General features: G+C 34.9%; 3 protein-coding genes across 3 annotated transcripts; all 3 read right to left on the bottom strand.

The window, feature by feature from the left end:
* Positions 1–4,040: 4,040 nt before the first annotated feature.
* LOC106103552 (flexible cuticle protein 12-like) lies at positions 4,041–4,863 on the bottom strand. The gene is made up of 3 exons (XM_013283336.1): positions 4,803–4,863; positions 4,542–4,657; positions 4,041–4,362 (listed from the first exon to the last, which is right to left on the bottom strand). The coding sequence occupies exons 1-3, from the start codon at positions 4,809–4,811 to the stop codon at positions 4,179–4,181; spliced, it is 309 nt and encodes a 102-aa protein (XP_013138790.1). The 5' UTR covers positions 4,812–4,863; the 3' UTR covers positions 4,041–4,178.
* A 2,516-nt stretch (positions 4,864–7,379) lies between these two features.
* On the bottom strand, positions 7,380–8,207 carry LOC106103545 (flexible cuticle protein 12-like). Its single transcript, XM_013283328.1, has 3 exons — positions 8,147–8,207; positions 7,886–8,001; positions 7,380–7,701 (listed from the first exon to the last, which is right to left on the bottom strand). The coding sequence occupies exons 1-3, from the start codon at positions 8,153–8,155 to the stop codon at positions 7,518–7,520; spliced, it is 309 nt and encodes a 102-aa protein (XP_013138782.1). The 5' UTR covers positions 8,156–8,207; the 3' UTR covers positions 7,380–7,517.
* Positions 8,208–13,736: 5,529 nt separating this feature from the next.
* On the bottom strand, positions 13,737–14,521 carry LOC106103793 (flexible cuticle protein 12-like). Its single transcript, XM_013283674.1, has 3 exons — positions 14,456–14,521; positions 14,165–14,283; positions 13,737–14,074 (listed from the first exon to the last, which is right to left on the bottom strand). Exons 1-3 carry the CDS (start codon positions 14,462–14,464, stop codon positions 13,882–13,884), a joined length of 321 nt encoding a protein of 106 aa, XP_013139128.1. The 5' UTR covers positions 14,465–14,521; the 3' UTR covers positions 13,737–13,881.
* Positions 14,522–22,424: the final 7,903 nt, after the last annotated feature.

Raw genomic sequence — 22,424 nt, 5'->3', positions numbered from 1 at the left:
GAGTCAGTTGTGTCGTCAGTTGGGTGCGTGTCGTGTCGCGCAGTGTCGGCCAGCAACACTGACCACCCATTACCGTACATCAGGCGGTCATTCGCGCACTGAATCAGTCACCTGCCCGCGTCGCGCCCGCCGTGATCTATGGCTGGCTTATATGATACTTTCACACGAGGGTAACAGTGGGACAGAGCAGTAGAAAGTACAGTAGTGCTATTATTTAATTACACTCTTGTTGTTAAACTGTACTGTTTTGTACCTGCGTTTACTCCTTTTCCCTCGTACGAAAGCATTGGCGCAGTTTTAGTGCTACTGCACCGCGGCCACTCATTGTTTGGGACCTCTAATGTCCGATAGCTGACTGTTAACTGCTCTGACAGACGCCGCTCGTATATCACATCTTTTTAGCTAAATTAAATGCCGCATCCATAAAGGTTTTATGTAGTACTATGTGCATTTATAAGTTTTTTCAATATCATTAATTAAAACTAAACTGCAGTATAATAAGAAAAAAATAAATTACGAATTCGAAAATAACGGTGCAAGAAAGTCTAAAATAAAGCAACAGTCATAATGAAAAAGTCTCCTTGGAAACTCTGTACAAAATTAAATTGTGGATTTTAAAAAACTCTGAACTTAAGTAGTCTGTTGCATTTATGGACTATGATAAATAAATAATCTTCAAAAGGACCTTTTCTTTCACCTGTTTGAAGTGGATAAATATCTGAAATACCTCGTTACCGCTCGCAGCAGCGCGGTGGCGGCGGCGGCGGCCATACGGACTCTTTTGTCGATGTGGAAAAATGCGATATTTTCTCGAAGAGCGTCCGCTCCATTGTCAACAGGTATTCAGAAAATTAACTCGCTCTGCACCATTTCCCAGTCAATTCTATTGAAAATTCTCCTGAACGTTTTATATTTTAAGATTGCGCAAGTTCAATATTGTTCATGTTACCGCCCTATGAAGAAAAGTACAACGTAGCCTAACTTTATATTTACACTCCTGAAGGACAAATTTTCACATAAAATCTACATATTCAAGTAAACCGCTACCACTAAGGGTCCCTCAAGAAGCGAGCGTATTTCCTTCTCAATGCAACGCATCTGCGGTTGCTTATCTGTCCCCTCCTTTTCTCCTATAAAAAAACAAGACAACACAAAGAACAACATAGAAAAACAAGATACTAGTGGAATAATCAATATAAAATAGCAATAGTTATCTTATTTTGTAATAAAAACTATTTTATCCGTATTATCGAATCATTTTGTTGATTAACATCTATAAGAGGGTACAAATTGCCAGCTCTACGGACTGTGCGTGCAAACTCTCCGAGTTAGCGACACTAAAACTGCTATTAAGGTGGACAAAGTTTTGCACAAGAACGATAACAATAGGGATGGGGTAAACTTGAAGATTCCGTGATATACCGAAAATAGAACAAGTGAAAATTACTATTCAATGAATTACTTATGTAATCATTTGTATAGTTTTCCAACTTAAGCATCATGAGATTAAGAATAACTAGAATTTTTAGAAAGTTGGTAATGATATGTTTTGCAAAGAAAAAAAAGCACAGTCACTGAATACCATTAAGTTAATATAAGCTTTTTTTATTACATAAATGTTATTTTTCTTAAAGTAGCATGTGTTCATATAGAATTATATTTGTGTAAAAGTTTCAAAAACCAACCACCAAAGTAATTGGTACTGGTATACACTTATTGGTATAACTGGTGCTTAGTTTCATCACTAGTGTCGAGCGGAAACAGCGAAAGTGAATTCCGTTCACCTGCAGAACGGTTATTAGCCAATTCGATGTCCATTCCTATCCTAATAGAGGTATAATAAAAGGGTCTTCATTCTCTATTTTTTTTCGTTGGTTCGTTGAAAAGGTAAAAATAAAATTTTCTTTTTCAATTTACTCCACGAGGTTATTCTATTCTTTTTTATTCTGTATTTTCTTTTATTAGAAATGCAATCATTTTCATTTAGTTTCGTGTCATTAAATAACAAAGATTATTACAACTGATAATTTACTTATTGTACAATTTAATGTTTAATTTACCAAATGTACTGATGTAAAAAAATTGTGTTTAATTTCTATCTGAATGTGTTTGGACAATCTAATGGTGTCTAAGAATTCCATCAATTCCTGTACATATTAGAAATTATCTTATTTATTACATAATAATGCTACACCTGATTTAATACCTCTTGTTTATTACACTTTGGAAAAATGACTTGAAATTTGGTGAACGCACCCCTCGAACAAACGTATTTTTGATCGCTTCACCGTCTCTCCCACGTTCCTCCGGCTACGCAGGCTACGTTAAGAGGTCTTTAATGACAGGAAAATTGAAACTTTCCTCCTTCGGAACGCAAAAAGTTTTCTCAAATATCGTAAAAAGCATTAGATAACGTGAAATAAAACGGCACGAGGTGTTCGCGATGTTTTTTAACGACCAAATTAGAAAACAATCAACGCGTCGTCTACTGCATTACACGCACAAAGCTTCACTCACGATAAAGGTTTTTGTAGTATTTTGAAATATTTAATTAAGTATTTGAAGACCCTAGAGGCCTAAAATATAAAACTATGATCGATATTATTATATCGATGTTATGACCAAGGTTACGTTGTCTGTTTACGTAATTGTGATGATCTATGTATCAGCCTTTATCTATATCTGTACTAATATTATAAACAGGAAAGATTTGTATTTTTGTATTTGTGTAAGTATTGAAATAACTCAAAAACTACTGGGTCGATTTTAAAATTTCTTTCACCATAAGAAAGGTTACTTATCTGTAAGTAACATAAGCTATATTTTTTCTTATTTTTAAATTTCACGCGGGCGAAGTCGCAAGCAACAACTAGTAAATTATAAAGTGATTGAATTGCATGCCAGATAAGATTATATTTAGTTAAATAATTAAAAAAGAGAACATTAGAATTAGTACTAATGTTAATAGTAGTATGGGGGACTATAGTACTCCTTACCGGTACACACGGTACCTATATGTTGGGCTGTTAGCGGATGAGGATATTGAGAGGCATTTATCACGGGAGCTCGCTGCAATATCACGCCGACTTGTTTCGACAAATAATACGCTTGTTCTTTCGCTACACGTCTACTTTATACCGTGTGGTACAAGTTATAAACTTGGTACCACATTAAAATACTAAATTACACACGTTAGTATTATTCAAAAATGTTCAAAAGTTTTCATAACACATTAAACATTCACTATGTTAGGATTATTTAAACTGGTATTTGACATAAGTTGATTATCGTATAAATTATGTGTTTAAAAATTTTAATGACAGAGAGATGTGTCACAGGTATGCGAGGACGACTCTCATATATAACTCTTTAGTACCTACCACCGCCCTAGTCAAGGTAAAAACGATGGCACCGTAGAAATCTTGCACAGGGCTCAAATAGATCTAGAACAGGCTCTATGTCCTATGATGACAGTAGTTAATAATTTCTTATACCACTAAACCCGCCTCCTCTTGTGCCTCAGGCGCGGTACTTCACGTCCGCGCCATACATCACTCGCACCTGTAATATTAACGCGCACTATCGCCACCAGATGTCGCGCATGAACACGTCTCTCCTGTTTTTTAGACAAGCCCTTCCGTGAGGTTGTTTTTACAATAAAATGGTTTTTGAATTCGACACTGAATGTACAATGTTTTAAATTAAAACCCAAACATGAATATTTAACATAATGTACCTGTTTCTTTAAATACATAATTCATAAAATATTCAAATTATAGTAACAAATGTAGAAGATTATAGAACACTGATAAAGTTCATGGTGATATAGTCGAACATACGGACATTTATGAGGACATCCGTTTTCTGAAACCATGTAATTTGATAGTCTTCAATTACCTCGTGGATTACGATCTAATAAGATTCGTAGACCGAGTATTTTTAGTTTACAAAGTAACCTACAGTGAGAGTTTCAACTACTGCACATCTACGCACCTTATTGAGCATTAATAGAACAAATTTAAACAACAATAAAACAAGTATTATTAATAACGAATAACTTATATTAAATCATCACTCTATATACAAGCGACTGTGTTGGTGGTCAGTCGGCAGTGAGGCTGGTGTTAGCTGCGAGCTGGGAGGCGCTGAGGCGCTAATACGTGCAAGGGTCATCAGGTTTAGGGGATGTGGGCGCCCTGGGGCTGGAAGCCGAGTTCATTGGCGATGTAGGTGATGGTGTAGGTGACACCGTCGTCGCCGATGTAGGAGTACTGGCCGCGGACCTCGATGGCCTCGCCTTCGGTACCCAGGTTCTTCAGCTGACCTTCGGCGGACACTGACTTGCCGTCGCTTGTCTGGAAACTGAAAGACAATTTGATTAAAGACATCTGATGGAATTTGGCGGCCACAAGTCGGAACCATTGTTATATATTGTCATGTCTTGGCCATGTCATGTGCTCGTGTACTTTCGTGAACATCCCGCTCGTGTCATTGCCCAGTAGTTAATTTAAAAGAGCCAGGAATTATAAAAGTGTAACTACCTGAAGGCGAAGGGACCGGTTCCGATGTTATCGAAGTTCTGGGATGTGGTCTCCGCTCCCTTGGGGTCGACAGGCAGGGCGGCCGCCGCGCACACCAGCAGAGCAATTGCGATCACCTGCACAGAACACACATATTAAGATGAAAATAATAATATTGTGAAAGAAAGTAATGAAAGCTGGTATTAATTAAAAATGTAATTAAACTATAACGACGATATCTTTGGCCGGGTCGCAAAGGAAATCGAGTGGTTATTAACTTACGGATTTCATTTTGAGATGAGTGTTGTGTGTGTGGTACGAGAGGATGAGGCTAGAGACTGTGGCCGGTATACAAATGGCACACACTTATATACTTACACGACGCCGCGCCGCGCCAGCACAGCCCACTTTGCATACATTTGAATTCCGGCAGAAGCTGCATGAACTTTACAACGTTTCACTCGTACATTTTTCCTTTATAACATACGAGTATATGTTCTATGCTGGAACCGTAACTTTTTGTAGGGTCTCAATATACGCACAGCTTGAGTCCATTTGTTAAAGATCATATAATGAAGTTAATTCTACTCCGCCGTATAAATAACAAGTGAAATACAACTAATTATTACTTCGGCTGTCTCGCGTTCACGGCGAGAAGACAAAGCACGTAAGTAACACCTCCGTCGCGTCAAAGCTTTGAAGTCTGATGTAATCAAGCTCTCCGCGCTGCGCTTATCTCGCGAAGGTGCAACGGAAGGATGCTCCACGTTTTGTCTTAAACAGACATGGAATATTTCCTGTCTGTTTCAATAATATTGGGGCGAAAACTTGTAATACATAGTGATAAATTATGGAACTTTCGGTTCTATTTTGCTGATATACACTAAACCTTTTTTTAATAAAAATAAACAATCGATTTTATTAATGTTGCTAGTGTGATATAATAAAAAATTCTTTCGTACAATATAGAGCAATAAATTAACTATCTCCTATCAGGTCGGCGAACACATCATGTTATGTAAATGTGTTTTATGTAAACGAGTATCCTTTGAATTGATTATAAATATATTTTTTTCTAAATTTAAATTATAGCATTGAAGCTTTACATCGACATTGACTAGCTTGTTTTCTGAACATGTTCTTTCGACGATAAATTTCTAAATACTACGATGTATTTTAAAGAAGTAGCATTTTAAGAGAAAACCCTTGTACCGTTTCGTCCTTTCCCATCTTACTAAGATTATAAATGTGAAAGTTTAGATGGATGGATCGATGGATGTTTGTAAGAGTTTGTAGCCTAAACGGCTGAACGGATTTCGATGAAATTTGGTATAGATGTAGAATATAGTCTGGAAGAACATATGGGCTATCCACTTTTATTTTTCCAATGCCACCCGGACGGAGTCGCGGGCGAAAGCTAGTTTATAATAAACTTACAGAAAGTTTTTCATGTAAAATATTTTAATAGACCAAACAAACTTACGGAGTAAAATTTGATGTCTATTATAACGCTTCATACTAAGGGGTTATTATTTTAACATCTACTTATGCATTACATCAGAGTAATTTGTACATCAAATGAAACATACTTAATATTTCTGCAGGTAGAGCAACATTCAGTGCAGCGACGTAGTGAACTATTTACCACAATGGAACTCCTTTTTTCGGTCCTTTGTGGCATCTCCTTTGATTAACTTTGATCTAGGTGAGTGCGGCGGCCGCCGATAGCTCGCCCTCCCCCTCTGGCTCCCAGCAGTCGCTAATGGATTGTTACGGGCTAAGACTTCGCTTTGATACTCACCTGAACGATTATGTCTAATCTTTGTTTTAGAGAATTCTTAGTGAACCCTTGATACCGTACGTGTGTACTCTTGGCTTTCTTGAAAGTGAATACTTACTTAATAGTAATCTAGATATTATAAGTCTCAAAAAAGTATTGTTTTACAGTATTATGGAGCGAAGAGGAACAGTTATGTTTCTTCAACAACATTATAACACAGGCCCGTAACCCAGAATAGTAGACAGAGACCTTTTGACCAGAGATTTAGCTTTCGTTTTCCTCTGTGAGTTATTTGCATATTTTCGTGTTGCAGTAATAGAAACGTATTAAATACTAATTAAAAAACGTGTAAAATGTAATTCCTCAAAACCTCGGTATTCGTTAAATGTTATTGTCAGATCACAATGTCCCTAAATGTGAATTGGCAGACGTTGTATTAATGGCCTTGTGCAAACTATCTTTTGGCAGACTTGTAATACACTGTGATTATATTATAAAAAGCCTTTTATTATTTAATTTGATGATAATGCCAAGACGTTTAAATTACACGAAAAAATCTATTTGAATAGAGCAGCAAACATTTGAATAAGAAATGAAATAAATCTGCAGCGATAACTAAAATTTTATACAAAATTCGTGTTTATTTTTATTTAAATGTCATTGAATGTTCATCAATGACCACAGGAATATTTATGACTTGATGTTTTAAATGTCAACATTATCTACTGATTCGTCATCACCTACAGAGATAAAAATAGTTTGGTCCCAACATGACATTATTTCCCTCAATAACTTTTTTTACAACTTTAATTTCCGATTCGTTAGTCCGGTTATCGTTGCTTATTATTCCGGCGTATCCCATAAAGCTACAAGTATTAATTAGGTAATTTCACCTGCAATAACTGAGTAAGTTAACTTACAGGGATATTGAAGATATAATCTTTTATCAAATTCCTTTTAATTTGTCCAACTTTCGCTCGATTGGCCAGCGGCGGCTTTGACGAAGCCAACACGGTATAGATAATGTAGGCATTTACACGGCAGCTTACAACACGATTTAAACAAGAATAAAACAAGTATTATTAATAACGAATAACTTATATTAAATCATCACTCTATATACAAGCGACTGTGTTGGTGGTCAGTCGGCAGTGAGGCTGGTGTTAGCTGCGAGCTGGGAGGCGCTGAGGCGCTAATACGTGCAAGGGTCGTCAGGTTTAGGGGATGTGGGCGCCCTGGGGCTGGAAGCCGAGTTCATTGGCGATGTAGGTGATGGTGTAGGTGACACCGTCGTCGCCGATGTAGGAGTACTGGCCGCGGACCTCGATGGCCTCGCCTTCGGTACCCAGGTTCTTCAGCTGACCTTCGGCGGACACTGACTTGCCGTCGCTTGTCTGGAAACTGAAAGACAATTTGATTAAAGACATCAGGTGGAATTTGGTGGCGACAAGTCGCAACCGTTGTTATGTATTGTCATGTCTTGGCCACTCCATGTCATGTGGTCGTGTACATTCGTGAACATCCCGCTTGTGCCATTGCCTAGTAGTTAATTTAAAAGAGCCAGGAATTATAAAAGTGTCACTACCTGAAGGCGAAGGGGCCGGTTCCGATGTTATCGAAGTTCTGGGATGTGGTCTCCGCTCCCTTGGGGTCGACAGGCAGGGCGGCCGCCGCGCACACCAGCAGAGCAATTGCGATCACCTGCACAAAACACACATATTAAGAAGAAAATAATAATATTGTGAAAGAAAGTAATGAAAGCTGGTATTAATTAAAAATGTAATTAAACTATAACGACGATATCTTTGGTCGGGTCGCAAAGGAAATCGAGTGGTTATTAACTTACGGATTTCATTTTGAGATGAGTGTTGTGTGTGTGGTACGAGAGGATGAGGCTAGAGACTGTGGCCGGTATACAAATGGCACACACTTATATACTTACACGGCGCCGCGTCGCGCCAGCACAGCCCACTTTGCATACATTTGAATGCCGGCAAAAGCTGCATGAACTTGTACATTTTCAATATGAAATCCAGAAAATATAACTAAGAAGAATTACTAAGAAGAACTCTTTCTTCAGCGCCGATCTGAAAATTTATTTAGCCTTATATCTATAACTTGATTTGACTGAATGTCTACTAATGTAATAAAACACTATTTGTTCAAGTCACCCTTCATTTACAGTTATTTAACTGGGTATTACCGCCGAAGTATTGAGCGGAGAATTGTCAATAATTATGTTCATAACTTTCATTTTTCCATCCATCCACTGCTTAGATTTTACTTTTTGTATCTCTCCTTTGTCTTCTTATTTTATTTTTCCTCTTAGTATTTAAGTTATAAATGTATCGTGTTCGTCGCAATTATTCTGTTGCCAAATTTGAAAGAATTACCCAAATCATTGAGTACGGAACCAAATAATTTTCAATTCTAAATTGTCAATGTGTATCTACACAAGTCAAGGGATGTTACAAAGTTAAACGACATACATTTCGTATCTTAGATAATTACCGAATTTTAGAATGGTTTAACCCGTAATTTCAGCTTTGATTCACAAATCTTTTGAGTGTATTTATGTAATAGATGTGGCGTCATAGAATGTAATATGACCTTGGCATTCGCTTTCCTCGTCGACATTAGCGACGAGTTCGTTGGAATACATTACCAAAGTCACTTTAGCGGCGATCTAAACCGGCTTCCTGTGCCTCTGAAGACTGACCGTGTCATATGAACTAATTTTGAGGTTATTTTTCCATATTATCAATCATTAACAAAGCGTCTTATTATCCTTTTTTAATTATATTTTCATTGCTTAGATCAGGTGTGGTTCCCGGTTCTTTTTTGTTTTTTTTTCTTTATAATTGAACTCCAAGATAAAGTTGCAGGTTGTAGTTTATATTTAGTTTTCATTATGACGAAATACTAAATTGTCATTAGTATTTCAAAATTAAAATGTTTTATTTAGCATTGTTGTGTCTCTTTTACTGTTTTATTTTCCACTTTTTATTCTGTAATTAATAAACGTATTTGTACTTTATAAAGATACTCTGAGAAAAGATGCATAACGGGTTTGTGTGTAGTCAAGCGGATGGCTAGCGGTATCTTATAATATGAATAAAAAAACTAGAAACAAATTGTACATTTTTGTATTATTATGAATTTCATATTAAAATATTTATAAAATACCACATGCAGTAACTATTAGTCCAGGTAGAAGATTTTTTACACATGTTCGATAAATAATTAATTCCCGAATTAATATCGAATATTCTGAATATATAAAGGATAATTTTCAACTTCCTTTATTGCAATTTTATTATAATTTTATTGTACTCGTATAGTAATGTTTTATTGGAAATAACATTTTATTGAAGTATCGTGTTTGCCTTGTTACGATCTCTGCATTCAAACATAAGCCTTACTGTTTGTTTTAGTAAAATCAATATAGAAAAAAAACTAGTTATTAACACAAATGTGTTATTTAAAGTACTCTCTCATATTTAATATTTGCAACAATTTTATCTTTCATTCATCAAACTTTTTTTTCACGCTGGCGAGCGCACGGAGCTTCGTAAGCACATCTCGGCTGCTAAGTGTGTCAATGTAAATTAATTTGAAGTTAAGGCTGCGTTCACATTGTAATATATTAAAATCTTGAATCCGGGTCATAAAGGACTAAATTTTATATATTTCGTTGTGTAAACGTTGAATTTTAAAAGGTTATAATAATTCTTTCTCCTGTACGTTCCTGTTAATATCTAGGATATTTGACTAGTTTTTTAATACATTTTATTTAAACTTAACGATACAATACCTTCTTTAATAACTATTATCTTACTAATATTATAAATGTGAATATTTACATGAATATTTCTTACTTGGTATCCCCATAATTAATGGTAGTAGAACATAGTTGGAAGAAAAAACATGCTAGCAATCGAAAAAAATATAGACAGATTTTTTATCTCTTATTAATAGTTTGGCTAACGAAATACCACTGATATTAGATACTGATAAATTAGTTGAATTTATATTGTAATATTCCAAGAATTACTAAAAATAACTTAAATGTCTAGCTAGTGTGTAATGACCCTTAGCAAGTTAAGATATTACTGCATGCTTACACAACAAGGTGAAGGTCGGCCGCGGCGGGTCACTCTCACAAATGTTAAACTTCGATCTTACCACAAAGCCTCTCCATCTGACTGATTATTTTATTATCATCATTTTTAAAGCCTATACCATCTTCTCCCTTATCCTGCTCCTGTAAGGTCGGCACAACAGGTTTTTATCCTCCACGTAAGTCATCTCAAACATAATCATATCACTTTTAATGCAATCCGTCCATCTCTTTCTATGTCTACCTCTATCGGTGTACATCGACAACTAAACTCAAGTTCTTCTTCAACACTCGAAGCCTACGTGATTATTAAAAAGTTCTAAGAAAACAAAATTCCTGCCACAGTTAGGGTTCGACGTTTTAAAAGAATCTTAAACATATAGTTGCATATAATTCAAGTTTTATTCATTGCCTCTGATACATTGTATTGTGATTCTAAAAAAATAAAATTGCACTCTTATCGAAATAAAGTATTCGTTTAAGGGAAGTATATTTTTTTTTATTTGATAAGGTGGCAAACGAGCAAGCGGCCACATGAATCCGCCGAATGGCGAAGCGACCGTTGCCCATAGACATTCGCAATAGCAGATGCGTTGCCTACCTTTAATCGACGAAGGAGAAGACGCACATGAACAGGATATACATATCCCCTTCCTATGCATCTCCTCCACCGTCAAAGCCACGTTCCCTTCCCATTCTTTTCTTATAAGAAAAAGTGTGGGAAAGAAAAGAGACTAACGTTGGGCTTCCGGCACAAAACGTAATTTTTCTGGTTCTAGAAACTGAAGCCTTCGTCTGCATTATTTCTGTTTTTATCGCGACTCGCTTTAAAATTCGATCGATTCCTGATGAACTTCCAACTAATTAATCTACAACAATCAATAATCTCAAGGTCGATTGTAAATGTCAACAGAATTAGAGGATGGCATCAGAAACTGGTTCATCATTAAAAACGTCGACTTAATTTCATATTTTTTTTTCATTTGATCTTTACTCACCACTTCATCAATGTAATTAATTTTATTTTTAAGGAATATAAGGTGTTCCATTTTCTATTGGTTTTAAACGATTACTAAATGTTGGTTTTCCTAAACAGAACTCTGAATCTCTAAATACTGAATTATAATTTTCACGCTTAATCTTTTTTTTTTATAACATAAGGTGGCCGACGAGCAAGCGGCCACCGGAATTCAACAAAATGGCGAAGCGACCGCGGCCCATAGACATCCGCAATTGCAGATGCGTTATCCGACGGAGGAGGAGACGCACATAAAGCGGATATTGCCCCTTCCTATGCATCTCCTCCACCGTTAAATCCACTTCCCCTTCTTATCCTCTCCTTATAAGAAAAGGGTGGTAAAGAGAAAGGGACTTAAATTAGGCCTCCGGCTCCACACTCATCATACGAAACACGGAATTACTTCCACTTCACGCCTGCCTTCTGTGTGATCGTGGTATTACACCGGGCGTGCCGGCACTGTATTGCTAAGATGTTAAAGCGGGCACTACCACTGTTAAAATCTTTTCTGTTATAGCAACAAAGGTCTCATATTCTTACCATAGCCCATTTTACTCAGCGTTAGTGTAGATGATGGAGAAAGTTGAAATCGGTTCAGTATTTACGTAGCCATTTAATCAAATCAACTTAATCCACTTTATAATCTTACTAATATTATAAATACGTAAGTTTAAAGAAATTTGGTAGCTTAAATAGTTGAACAGATCTCAATGAAAATTACCACACATATAGAGCAAAATTAGAAAGAACACGAAGGCTACTGGCTTTTGTTTTTTTTTAAATTTCACTCGGTCGTAGTCGCGGGCGATAGCTAATAGATAATAAAAATGTATATGGCTACCAACATTTAGAATAAATATGTTAAACATCTAGGTAATTACAACTTCATCTATACTATTATAATAAAGGGGAAACACACACTTCTTTGTTGCCTAAGATGTCAGCAATTACAGCATATTTCTAATAACTCTTTCTTTAATAAAAAGCCCTACACTTACGTCACGCTTTAGCCTTTATATTTTCACGCCATTAACTTAAGGGGTAAATATTTTGGATAAAAACCAAGGAAGCAAGATTGCCAAGGTTTGTAATGTCATGTCATTTTGACATTTGCTATTGATAATTTGACAAATGTAAACAATAAAATAAAATTTTCATGATTTCATGAGGATGAAGCCGCACGGGAACAGCTACTTAATTTATATTAACACTATTTAATACAATAAGGATTAATTATATTTTTAAATCCTACTAACAAGTGACGTACTTTTTTTCGTTAACAGCTTAACAGTTTGTTGAACCGTTTTCTATTTTAATCTGTGAATTGTAATTTTTTAACAAACATCCTATTTAAGAAACAAAACACGACTCGATCACGGAGACTCCCAAGAATTTATAGCAGGTAAACCATAAAATGTTAAAATAACGTTTTTATTAATCGTAATACCAGACAACAAGATGTTCAGATCAGTTTTCCAAATTATACATGCTTAGCTTTCAACAGCAAATGGTTTAATGGAATTTCGAGGCAGAGGGGTATTATGTGGTGGGTAAAAGTGTCAATACTAGTCATGCAAGTAATCAGATAGTACTTAATGATTGTATTAGTGTTTAGTGTTATAAAAATATTAAATTCTAGCAAAAGCTAGTCGAAGTCACGTCGTCTGCGTGAAAAAAAAAAACAAAAACAGCCTATACAGTCTTCTAGACTATCTTCTACATCTATACCAATTTCCATCGAAATCCGTTTAGCCATTTAGGCTACAAACTCTAACAAACATCCATCCATCTTAACTTTCGCATTTATAATATTAGTATCATTGTATATTAACAAAAGTGGTATTTCCACATCGATGATGTAAAAACCCAAAGTTTTCCTCCGAAATTAATTCACATTTAGGATTCCAAGGATAACTGCCATCATCTTTATAATGATATTGGATGCCAGGCGACTTGTAAATAAGTTTAGAGGTTAATGTGTCTTTAAATTATCATATTTAAATGTACTTTTGTACCGGTTCACATCTTTATAAACAAATTATATCCCTCGTAGGCTCCAGATCACGTTGGAGTAGAACGAATTGATAAAATCTTATCCAAATTTTAAAAGTGAATTGAATCGTAAATTAGTATGTTTATGGATTGACCTTTTGTTTGAATTAGGAAATTATAAATTCTCATATTTTTAAAGTTTTGTTGTGCTGTTAGTATTTCTTCAAGGTTCTCCAAATGTGTTGTTTGATTACAACATTTCGACCGGAGGCGATCGAGACACAAAACAAATTGAAACACATGCGATAAATTATGGTAACTTCTTTATTAACATTAATTGTATGTTATTTGTATCACAGAATCGCTCTATACGATTTGTCTAAAGTACTATAGGGAAGGAATCGGGAATTTGAGTATTTTTGGACTAGATAATAATTTATATAAGAGCTATTTATTGTGCTTGGGGAATGTGGGCGCCCTGGGCCTGGAAACCGAGCTCGTTGGCGGTGTAGGTGACGCTGTAAACAACGCCGTCGGTACCGGTATAAGAGAACTGGCCCTGCACTTCCAGAGCTTCGTTCTCGGTGCCCACGTTCTTGAGCTGACCCTGCTCTCTCTGGGAGATACCGTTCGAAGTTTGGAACCTGTTAAAGTAAATTAAGATTATATTTTAGCTCCTTTAGTAAATCAACATTTTAGTTGTACATTGAAATATGTTTGAAAAGGCAACTCACTCATAGCCGTAAGGACCGACGCCGATGTTGTCGTTATTTTGGACGATGATTTGGGCATCGCCATCGATGGTGGTGGGTGCGGCCATGGCGGCGGCGACGAACAGAGCGGCGACAATGAACTGCACACAACATTAACTTTTAAAAAGAAAGTAAAGAATTGTGAAAAGTCAGATAATAGAAATTTTCCCTAGTAGATTAAATTATTATTAGGTTAAATATTTGATGTGTTCACTGTTGAAATTGATTCCGCATCGGGTAGTGCGCAATCCATCGCGAATCACGGCAACGTACCAGTTTCATTTTGGTGAGTTACTTGTTTTGTTTGCGAGTGATGTGAAGGCAGCTGGCAGACTGACGATGAGTTGGTGCTGCAGTGCCCATTTATAGTGCGCGGGGCACGCCGCGACCTATGCCATTTGAACCTACGCCTCAGCACGGCGGACACCGCGTGCTTGAAGACCCTTGCATCTTGGTTTAATAAAATATTTTGACAGTGTTTCTAGATTACCATTTGTGGTGCTGCGTATATTTAAGAAAGTATCTGTATTATTTTAAGAATTAATAACAATTTTTGTTTGCTAATACAGATAGGAAATAAAAATGAAGAACACTTTCTTTATTCTTGATATATTAGAACAGGTTAAAAAAGGGAAGATAGGAGAAGCGACATACTTTGTCTTTGCGAATGTATTTTAAGTAACGATTAACAGAGAGTTTTAGTATACGATTTGATACGAAATATTAATATTTATGCATATTAATATATAAACATAAGAACCCCAGTGGTATTTATTGTGTGTAACTAAACCTGTGGAGGCCAACACAGGTTAGGTGTTTTGATCAGACAAATATCTCCGTATTCTTCTTAATAATACGTACCTTTATTTTTTTTATTTAATTACAACATGATAGGTTTTCACCTATTTTTTTTTTTGCGTAGTTGGTTCCATTAAAAAAAACCTACATCTATAAAATACTCTAAAACATATTTCACTATAGTACTTTGCCTATGTAGTTTATCGGATATGTTGTATTTTCTTAGCAATTAGATAAAAAGGAACCTTTTTTTTTAAAACAATAAATATGCATAGTTTTCAAACGTGTCTTTGCGTACAAGTAATAATTCTCTTTCAATTAACTTATGTGGTTTCTTCTGCTACTTATGTACCATGTCTCAACTCTCATAATGGTCATGAAATTGTGACATTATAAGAAATAACTTCAAGGTACTCTAGTTTCGGGATAAGATTCAACATCCTACACAACCGTGATGCCTTCATGATATCACTGGTCAATCAATTTTCAACCTTAACCAAATAAAATTGAGGTCGGTTTTAGGTTTTCTATTACGTCTTATCGTTAAACTACGATTTAATGCGTGCTTCATTTAATATTCTCTTTTAAGAGATTTCCAAACAAGTTCAATAGCAGTGAATAAATTATTGTTTAGTATATACATTTTAATTTATAGCCTGTGTCGTTGATGAGCAGAACGACACAGGCTATACATGTATGTACATATGTAGATATGTATTTCTGTATGTATTATATTAATGAAGTTATTTTAAATGAAAATTTGTTTTTAAAACAAAAATTGTATTTGAAATTCATAAAACTAAGAAGTTTGTGTTTTATTTTGAATAACGAATATAAAAATTCACTAATTTGGATTATTTATTTTTATACTAAGATATATTAAAACTATTTCCCAATTTTTGATTACAGAGACATAGCCGGGTGCGCAGCCTAGTGACACCGGTCTGCGCCGGCGACCTTCAACTTCAACATTTATGCAACAAGCTCGTGTCTTCCGAATAATTTATTACTTTATTGTAATTCCTAAGGAATCGCCGAATTTAGATTTTTTCGATTCAATTCTAATTGACAGCATATATGTGTTCGTTTAAAAATAAATAAAATTGAAGTACATAACCGAATTTAATTTCACTCTACAATACGATCTTTGATTATAAATGTATTGCTAAAAGCTAGGACATGGGTAAAAGTTAGAAGCTGACAGCAATCAGGAACTGGTTAATACAAAAGATAACAACATTTAAGACACAAATATCTCAGCTGGCGTTGTTCCAGAACATTCTAAACATATACATATCTATAAAATTTATGACTACAAGTCATTCATGTACTCGTATATAAAAGGTATCATTGACACTTTTGCAAATTTAAATCTTGGTTAATATATTATGATCATACTAATATTATAAATGCGAAAGTTTACATGGATGGATGTTTGTTTGAGTTTATAGGCTAAACGGCTGAACGGATTTCTATGAAATTTGGTATAGAGGATATTCTGGAAGAACACATAGGGTACCTCCTTTTTGTTTTTTTAATTCCACGCGAACGGTGTCGCGGGTGAAAGCTAGTAATAAAATAAACTTCACTAGAAAATTTTACATCGCTTTCGTATAAAAAAGTCTATTTAAACTTAAAACATAGCTTTTGGCTTAACATTTAAGGCAACGTGTATCCAAATATGCTATACAAATCCGTATTAAATTAAGATAAATGAATACTCGATGCGTAACCTGGGTCAGGGTCAACCTCGCAGGTAAACAAAACCTAAATTATTATCTGTGTGGCAATTCTTAGTGGGCGACAAATCAAAAAGGGAGATCCTTTTAACAACTTAAGAGCGGGCCACACCTTTGACCAAATTTACGCTAAACTGTGATGCGATTGTCTCTTGTTTTCAACCGTTTAGTTGCACAGCTAAAATTCCGAGTAGTGTGCCCACTTCCATATAAGCTCATAGGAATCAAAGCGGACTAAACAGTTGTGCGATAGTTCAGTCAAGGTGTGCGCGCGTTTAAAAACTATCACTTTTGACGCATTAATAACATTGAAAGATTTTCTTTATGTTACATAGTTTTATTAAAAAAAGACTTAAACGCGTTAAAAGGAAGATATCTACTTTTTACTATCATGTGCCACTAAATGTTTATTTTTTAGAACGTCTAGATAGAAGACAAAATAAGCCCATTTTATAGGAACTGGAAAAAATCACAACCATTAAAGGTCATTTAATAACATGATCGAATACATGAATTCTTTAATCTGTGGGTTGTTTTCAACAAAAATCGGTGACAAATGTTATAAATAAAATTATTGTTACAAGGTAAACCGTTACATAAAAGGATCAAATTAATTTAATATTTTCCTTGTTCTTTAAGAATCGCAAAAAAAACTAACATAAACCAACAACCTTCGTTTGACGACCAGTTTGTGAGAGTGCAAAAATTGCTCACCCATCTCACAATGTGTCATCACCGGGCAGACAGATTGCAAAATTAAAAGCCAAGCAAATTGGCAATTCGTTAAACGAGAAAGCAATATGTATAGCAGTGCCTTGTAACGTGTTTTTGAAATATCTGACCTCTTACCTGAAGCATTACCATTCGCATGTGAAATTAATAACAATTAAAGTCAAACTGTGAGAAATAACTCTGTAAATAGATTCCAATCGTGTCTTAATAAATACAATAAAATTTAAATAAAAATACTTCAAAACATATTTCGTACCAACACAGTGTGCTCTGTAATATATTTGTATATCTCTGAATTGAATCGACACGATTTTAAACAATTATCGATCGTTAAGTCTTCTTCGAATAATATAAAAAAGAAACGATTAAATAACCTCTGCTTAAAATGTTTAAACGTAACGAATAGCCACGCATCATACGTCAGACAATCCTCCTCGCACAAGGTAAGAGAAAGCATAACATTTGCACCTCAGGAGAAGAAATGCCAAGTTGCATCAAGGTGTGATGTAAATCCCCCGAGGACCCCGCGCATTATTAAACCTATCCAAAGTTCACATAATAGCGATACAAGAATGTTGGTTGGTTTGTTAAACTATCCTTTTTTATGTATTTGAAGTACGGAAAAGAATCTTTCCAATAATTTAAGTACTGCAACTATACACAAACATAGTTTCATTTTAATTTTCCCATGCGATGTTTTACTTCGTTTGCATACTAAATTGTAACTAAGGTAATAAAACTCAAGTATGGAAAACAGTTAGTAATATGTGCAAAGTCACAGCAGTAGCTAGTCTTTCAAATGTTGATCGAAGTCATCTTTCATAAGTCTATTGTATACAAAAGCTTAGAAAACAGCAATGATTAATGATTGGAAGAAACCACCTACAGCTTAGTAATAAATAAAACGTCTAAGTTAGATAAGATTGTTACAAAATTTAGCCGACGCTTACAATCAATTGTGGTCAAATATGTCAAAAAGGCGCCTCAAGCTAGCACATTAGTTAAAACGTTAACTGCGGCAAGTAAAATTATAATTCTTCATCTGATGCGGGCTAAAATGCGCCCCCAATGATATTTCTTCCAGTGCGTGGCAGGTCTTTCTAAACCCACCAGCACTAGGATAGATTAATTGGTTATAAATTTGTAGAAACATAATGTAAACATTTTATGTAATGTAATGTAATGTATACACCTGAGATAATCGTTTCGCACTACCGAGAGGGACGTAGTTTTCTTCGTCCGCACCAGCTAAAGTACCTCTGCAGGTCGATATCAGCCTGTTACGCAGTGAACGTGTTAACACGGTAAAATTTGCCTGTTCCTAAAATACTAAAATAAAATTGAATTCACGAGGCGTTATTGAACGAGGTAGTTACTTTTATATAATCATATTTTCATTACATCTTCATTGGAATAAAAAAGATGACGATTGTTTGGAAATGACTGAATTGGAATGTACCGGAACTGCGGCAAAATGACGAATTTCAAATAGAGGTTAGTTCATCAGTGAAAACTGACGTTTATTGCAATACAATATGTATTGTTCGCATTTCCTGCAGATGGCCGAGGTCGCTCGGTGCCTCTTCTAAAATGTCACTCACAAGCTCATGGTCAATTCACACTTATTGGTAAAACTTACACTAATAAAGTTAATCAATTTTTTAAATTGATAATCATCGGCTGGATGTTTTTTTTAATTTAATGTGGTTTCTATGTGTGAACATTTGATTTATTTTAACGAAATCTCTTTATAAAAATAATTTAATTACGAGTATAAAGTATAAATAAAATAAAAAATAACATAACAGTGTTTCATGTGAGTTAGAACGACGTGTGATCTCAGCGCAGAGCTATTTGATATTCAACATTCAACAGTGACAGGTTATCAAATACAAATTTCCTATTTGATGTATGTAATTAACCTCACATATATCAATTTAATTGACGTCAAAGGACAACGATTACAAGGATAAAAACCTCGTTATGGATGTAAAATTCGTACAAAAACTGACGCAATAAACATCGCTTCTATAGTTATGTTACTCGTATTAAAACATGTTCAAACTTGTTATTTATCCGGTGTTAACCTAGAATAGTCGAAAAGGTAATATTCTACAGCCCGATACTTACGCTAAGCTACAACTGTCAGTTTTTACTAAGCAATCGAAACTATGCGTGTGTAAGCAAAACTTTCTGAACAGTTCAACTGACAATTTTAATTGAACAGTTCCAATCTTCATTTAAAACTGTCAGAACTGCGCGTCTAAAGTTTAAATACAATTGTAAATTAATGCAGGTTTTTTTATACGCTTGTCTGGATAATGTCGAGTGAGCTCAAAGTACCAGGGCGACAGGACATCGACGGGTGCGTCCGGCAGTGATGTGAGCGCGTGACGTCACGGCGTCTCATCGGTCACCTTGACACGTCGCAAATGTCGCGTGTCACTTCATTAATTCATATAAAAACTATAACTGGCTTGTGAATGAGAATGTGATGAGCATTTATCGATCGCGTGATAATATTTACACTGTTTCCATTGTACATACTGGTTTAATTATTATTAATAACATTTTTCGTATGGGATTTGATGAATTTATTTGAATAATTCAATATTTATCGTACACGTCTGTTCGTTCTTAATTTCAATAAATTCATTTAAGCTCTATTTAAAACGATATGTTAAATAACTCGGATGTTATGATTTTCAATAACCATATACTTTGACAGTAATCAATATCATAAAGCTACTATGATATTTTTTGACGGTTGTCATTGATAATTTGTATTTAAAAAGACGTGGTGTAATGGAACCGCGCATAAATTTCAACTGCCGGACATTCATCACAGAGACTATATAAACGGTTAACGTTTTAAATACAGCTTCCAAATTCAAATCTCAAATCAGACTATATTGTTAAAATTCTATCAAATACAAATTCCATTTGTTTTAAAATATTAGTAAAAACCCCGATAGATTAATTTCGAAGTTAATTTCAAATGAACTTTATCACAAACAGGTGTTATATTTCTCGATAAATATACAAACAAAGTATTCTAATCAAATATGATCTAGAAAGTACCTTAAAGTAAAAAATGAACAATCTCCTATCGACAATCCTATTGGTAAATGAAAATCAATAATCAAATTACATGATTACTCTAAAAAAAATCCTTTTAATACGCGGAAGATATCACTCAAACAAATCCAAGTTTCTAAACAACAAAACAAGAATCGACAACGTAAACTAATCTTAGACACACTTAGGAATATAAACTTTATTTTTTAGCGCAAAGAGATTAAGTTCCTTTGCATTAGAAACTTTAGAAGTCCTTAATATGTACAATAAATTATTTAGTGCAGTCTTTATCAACAATAAGTAGGAATTGTTTAGTTAACGACAAATTATAGAGATGTGAAGCAGTCTGTCGATAGCGGTAGTTATCGTAACGCATCGGTAGATAACGCAACACGCGGTCATCCGACATAACTTACCGTTCAATTAGCAAGCTGTTAACGTTGTAAATTATAATCATTGCGACACGCACATGTGGTCTGTACATCTGCTGTGGTCATAGCTAATGAGTTAGTAAACCTAAATTATGTTTAGACATAACAAGACGAGTATTAAGTGTGTAAAAATCAATATTGCTTTGTTCTTATTGCACAGGAGTTAAAAAAATGCTGGAATTCCTTCTTTTAAAAGACGCTATCCACAAACTCAAGTTTAGACCTCAACATTTAAATTTCAACTCTACTAGCAATTTCAAATTCCATTTTTTAAAATTGCAACACATTGCATTAGTGAATGCTTGCATATGTTGTGATATACCAATGCGTAATGCCACTACATTATACAATATTTAGCTAAGCAGTGACCGAGTGCCCTTTGACGTCGACGTAACTAGTGATGTTATTACAAAATATCGATAAATTTATTCCACGATATTTCAGTTACAATTACGAATCATTTCATTAAATAATGCATTGTCTATGATTTATTTTGTTTTTAACTAACGCTATCAAGGTATAGACATAGTAATATTAAATATGAGATATTTTTTAATTATGATACTATGATTCAAACCCGTAGAATATACGGTGGGGTATAATCATCTATCAACTACCTATTTGCCAAATAAAAAGTAATTTAATTATAGTATTACGGTTTGCATCGACATATCATAGTGCAAGCGCATCACTAGTGCCGACGGCCGGCCGCGGGCGAGGGCGACCTCACAACATCTCCGCGCACAATCCTATTATAATGTATTAATTTTATTATTGAATGAGAACGATTGTGGAATGCCGACAATTCGGCATTTAACTATGTTACGTGTAGTTAAACTTAAACGAATACAGATATCTACATTGTAAATAACTCAAAAACCAGTTTTAAATCGTCATAGATTGGTTATTTTCATGCAAAACATTTCTATGTATACTTTTGGTCAACACAAATGTACATAATATTTTTTAATGTAAAGTATAGTACCAAATCTTTTGCAATACAATAAATGCAAGACAAATCGTAAAATAACACACACATTAGTGTAACGATGGCAAGAACAACGTGCGTCGTTACTAAAAGACGCCCTCTGAAAGGAACCTCAAAAGATCCCTTTGGTTCAGTCACGCCGCGCGACACAAAGCGCCCTTTGATCTCAGCCGCCGTGCTCCTGTACCACCGCTCACTGACTTAGTATCGACTTAACTTACTACTATCTATTATACTTATTGTAACATGGTGTTTGTTATAGACTCATGCAATATGAACCATGTAAATGAAGTAAGTATTAAACAATAGTTTAGATGTTAAATCCACACTAACGTTTTTTTTTTTTTTAATAGAAAGGGGCAAATGAGGCGCTTAATGATAATTGATCCGACGCCCTTGAACATCCGCAACGCCAAGGGAACTGCAGATGCGCTGCCGGCCTTTAAGGGAGGAGTACGTTTTTTTTTTTTTTTTTT

The sequence above is a fragment of the Papilio polytes genome, unplaced genomic scaffold (assembly GCF_000836215.1).
Source record: "Papilio polytes unplaced genomic scaffold, Ppol_1.0 DF823731.1, whole genome shotgun sequence".
NCBI classification, from domain to species: Eukaryota; Metazoa; Arthropoda; class Insecta; order Lepidoptera; family Papilionidae; genus Papilio; species Papilio polytes.
This window is presented reverse-complemented; position numbering and strand designations above follow the sequence as displayed.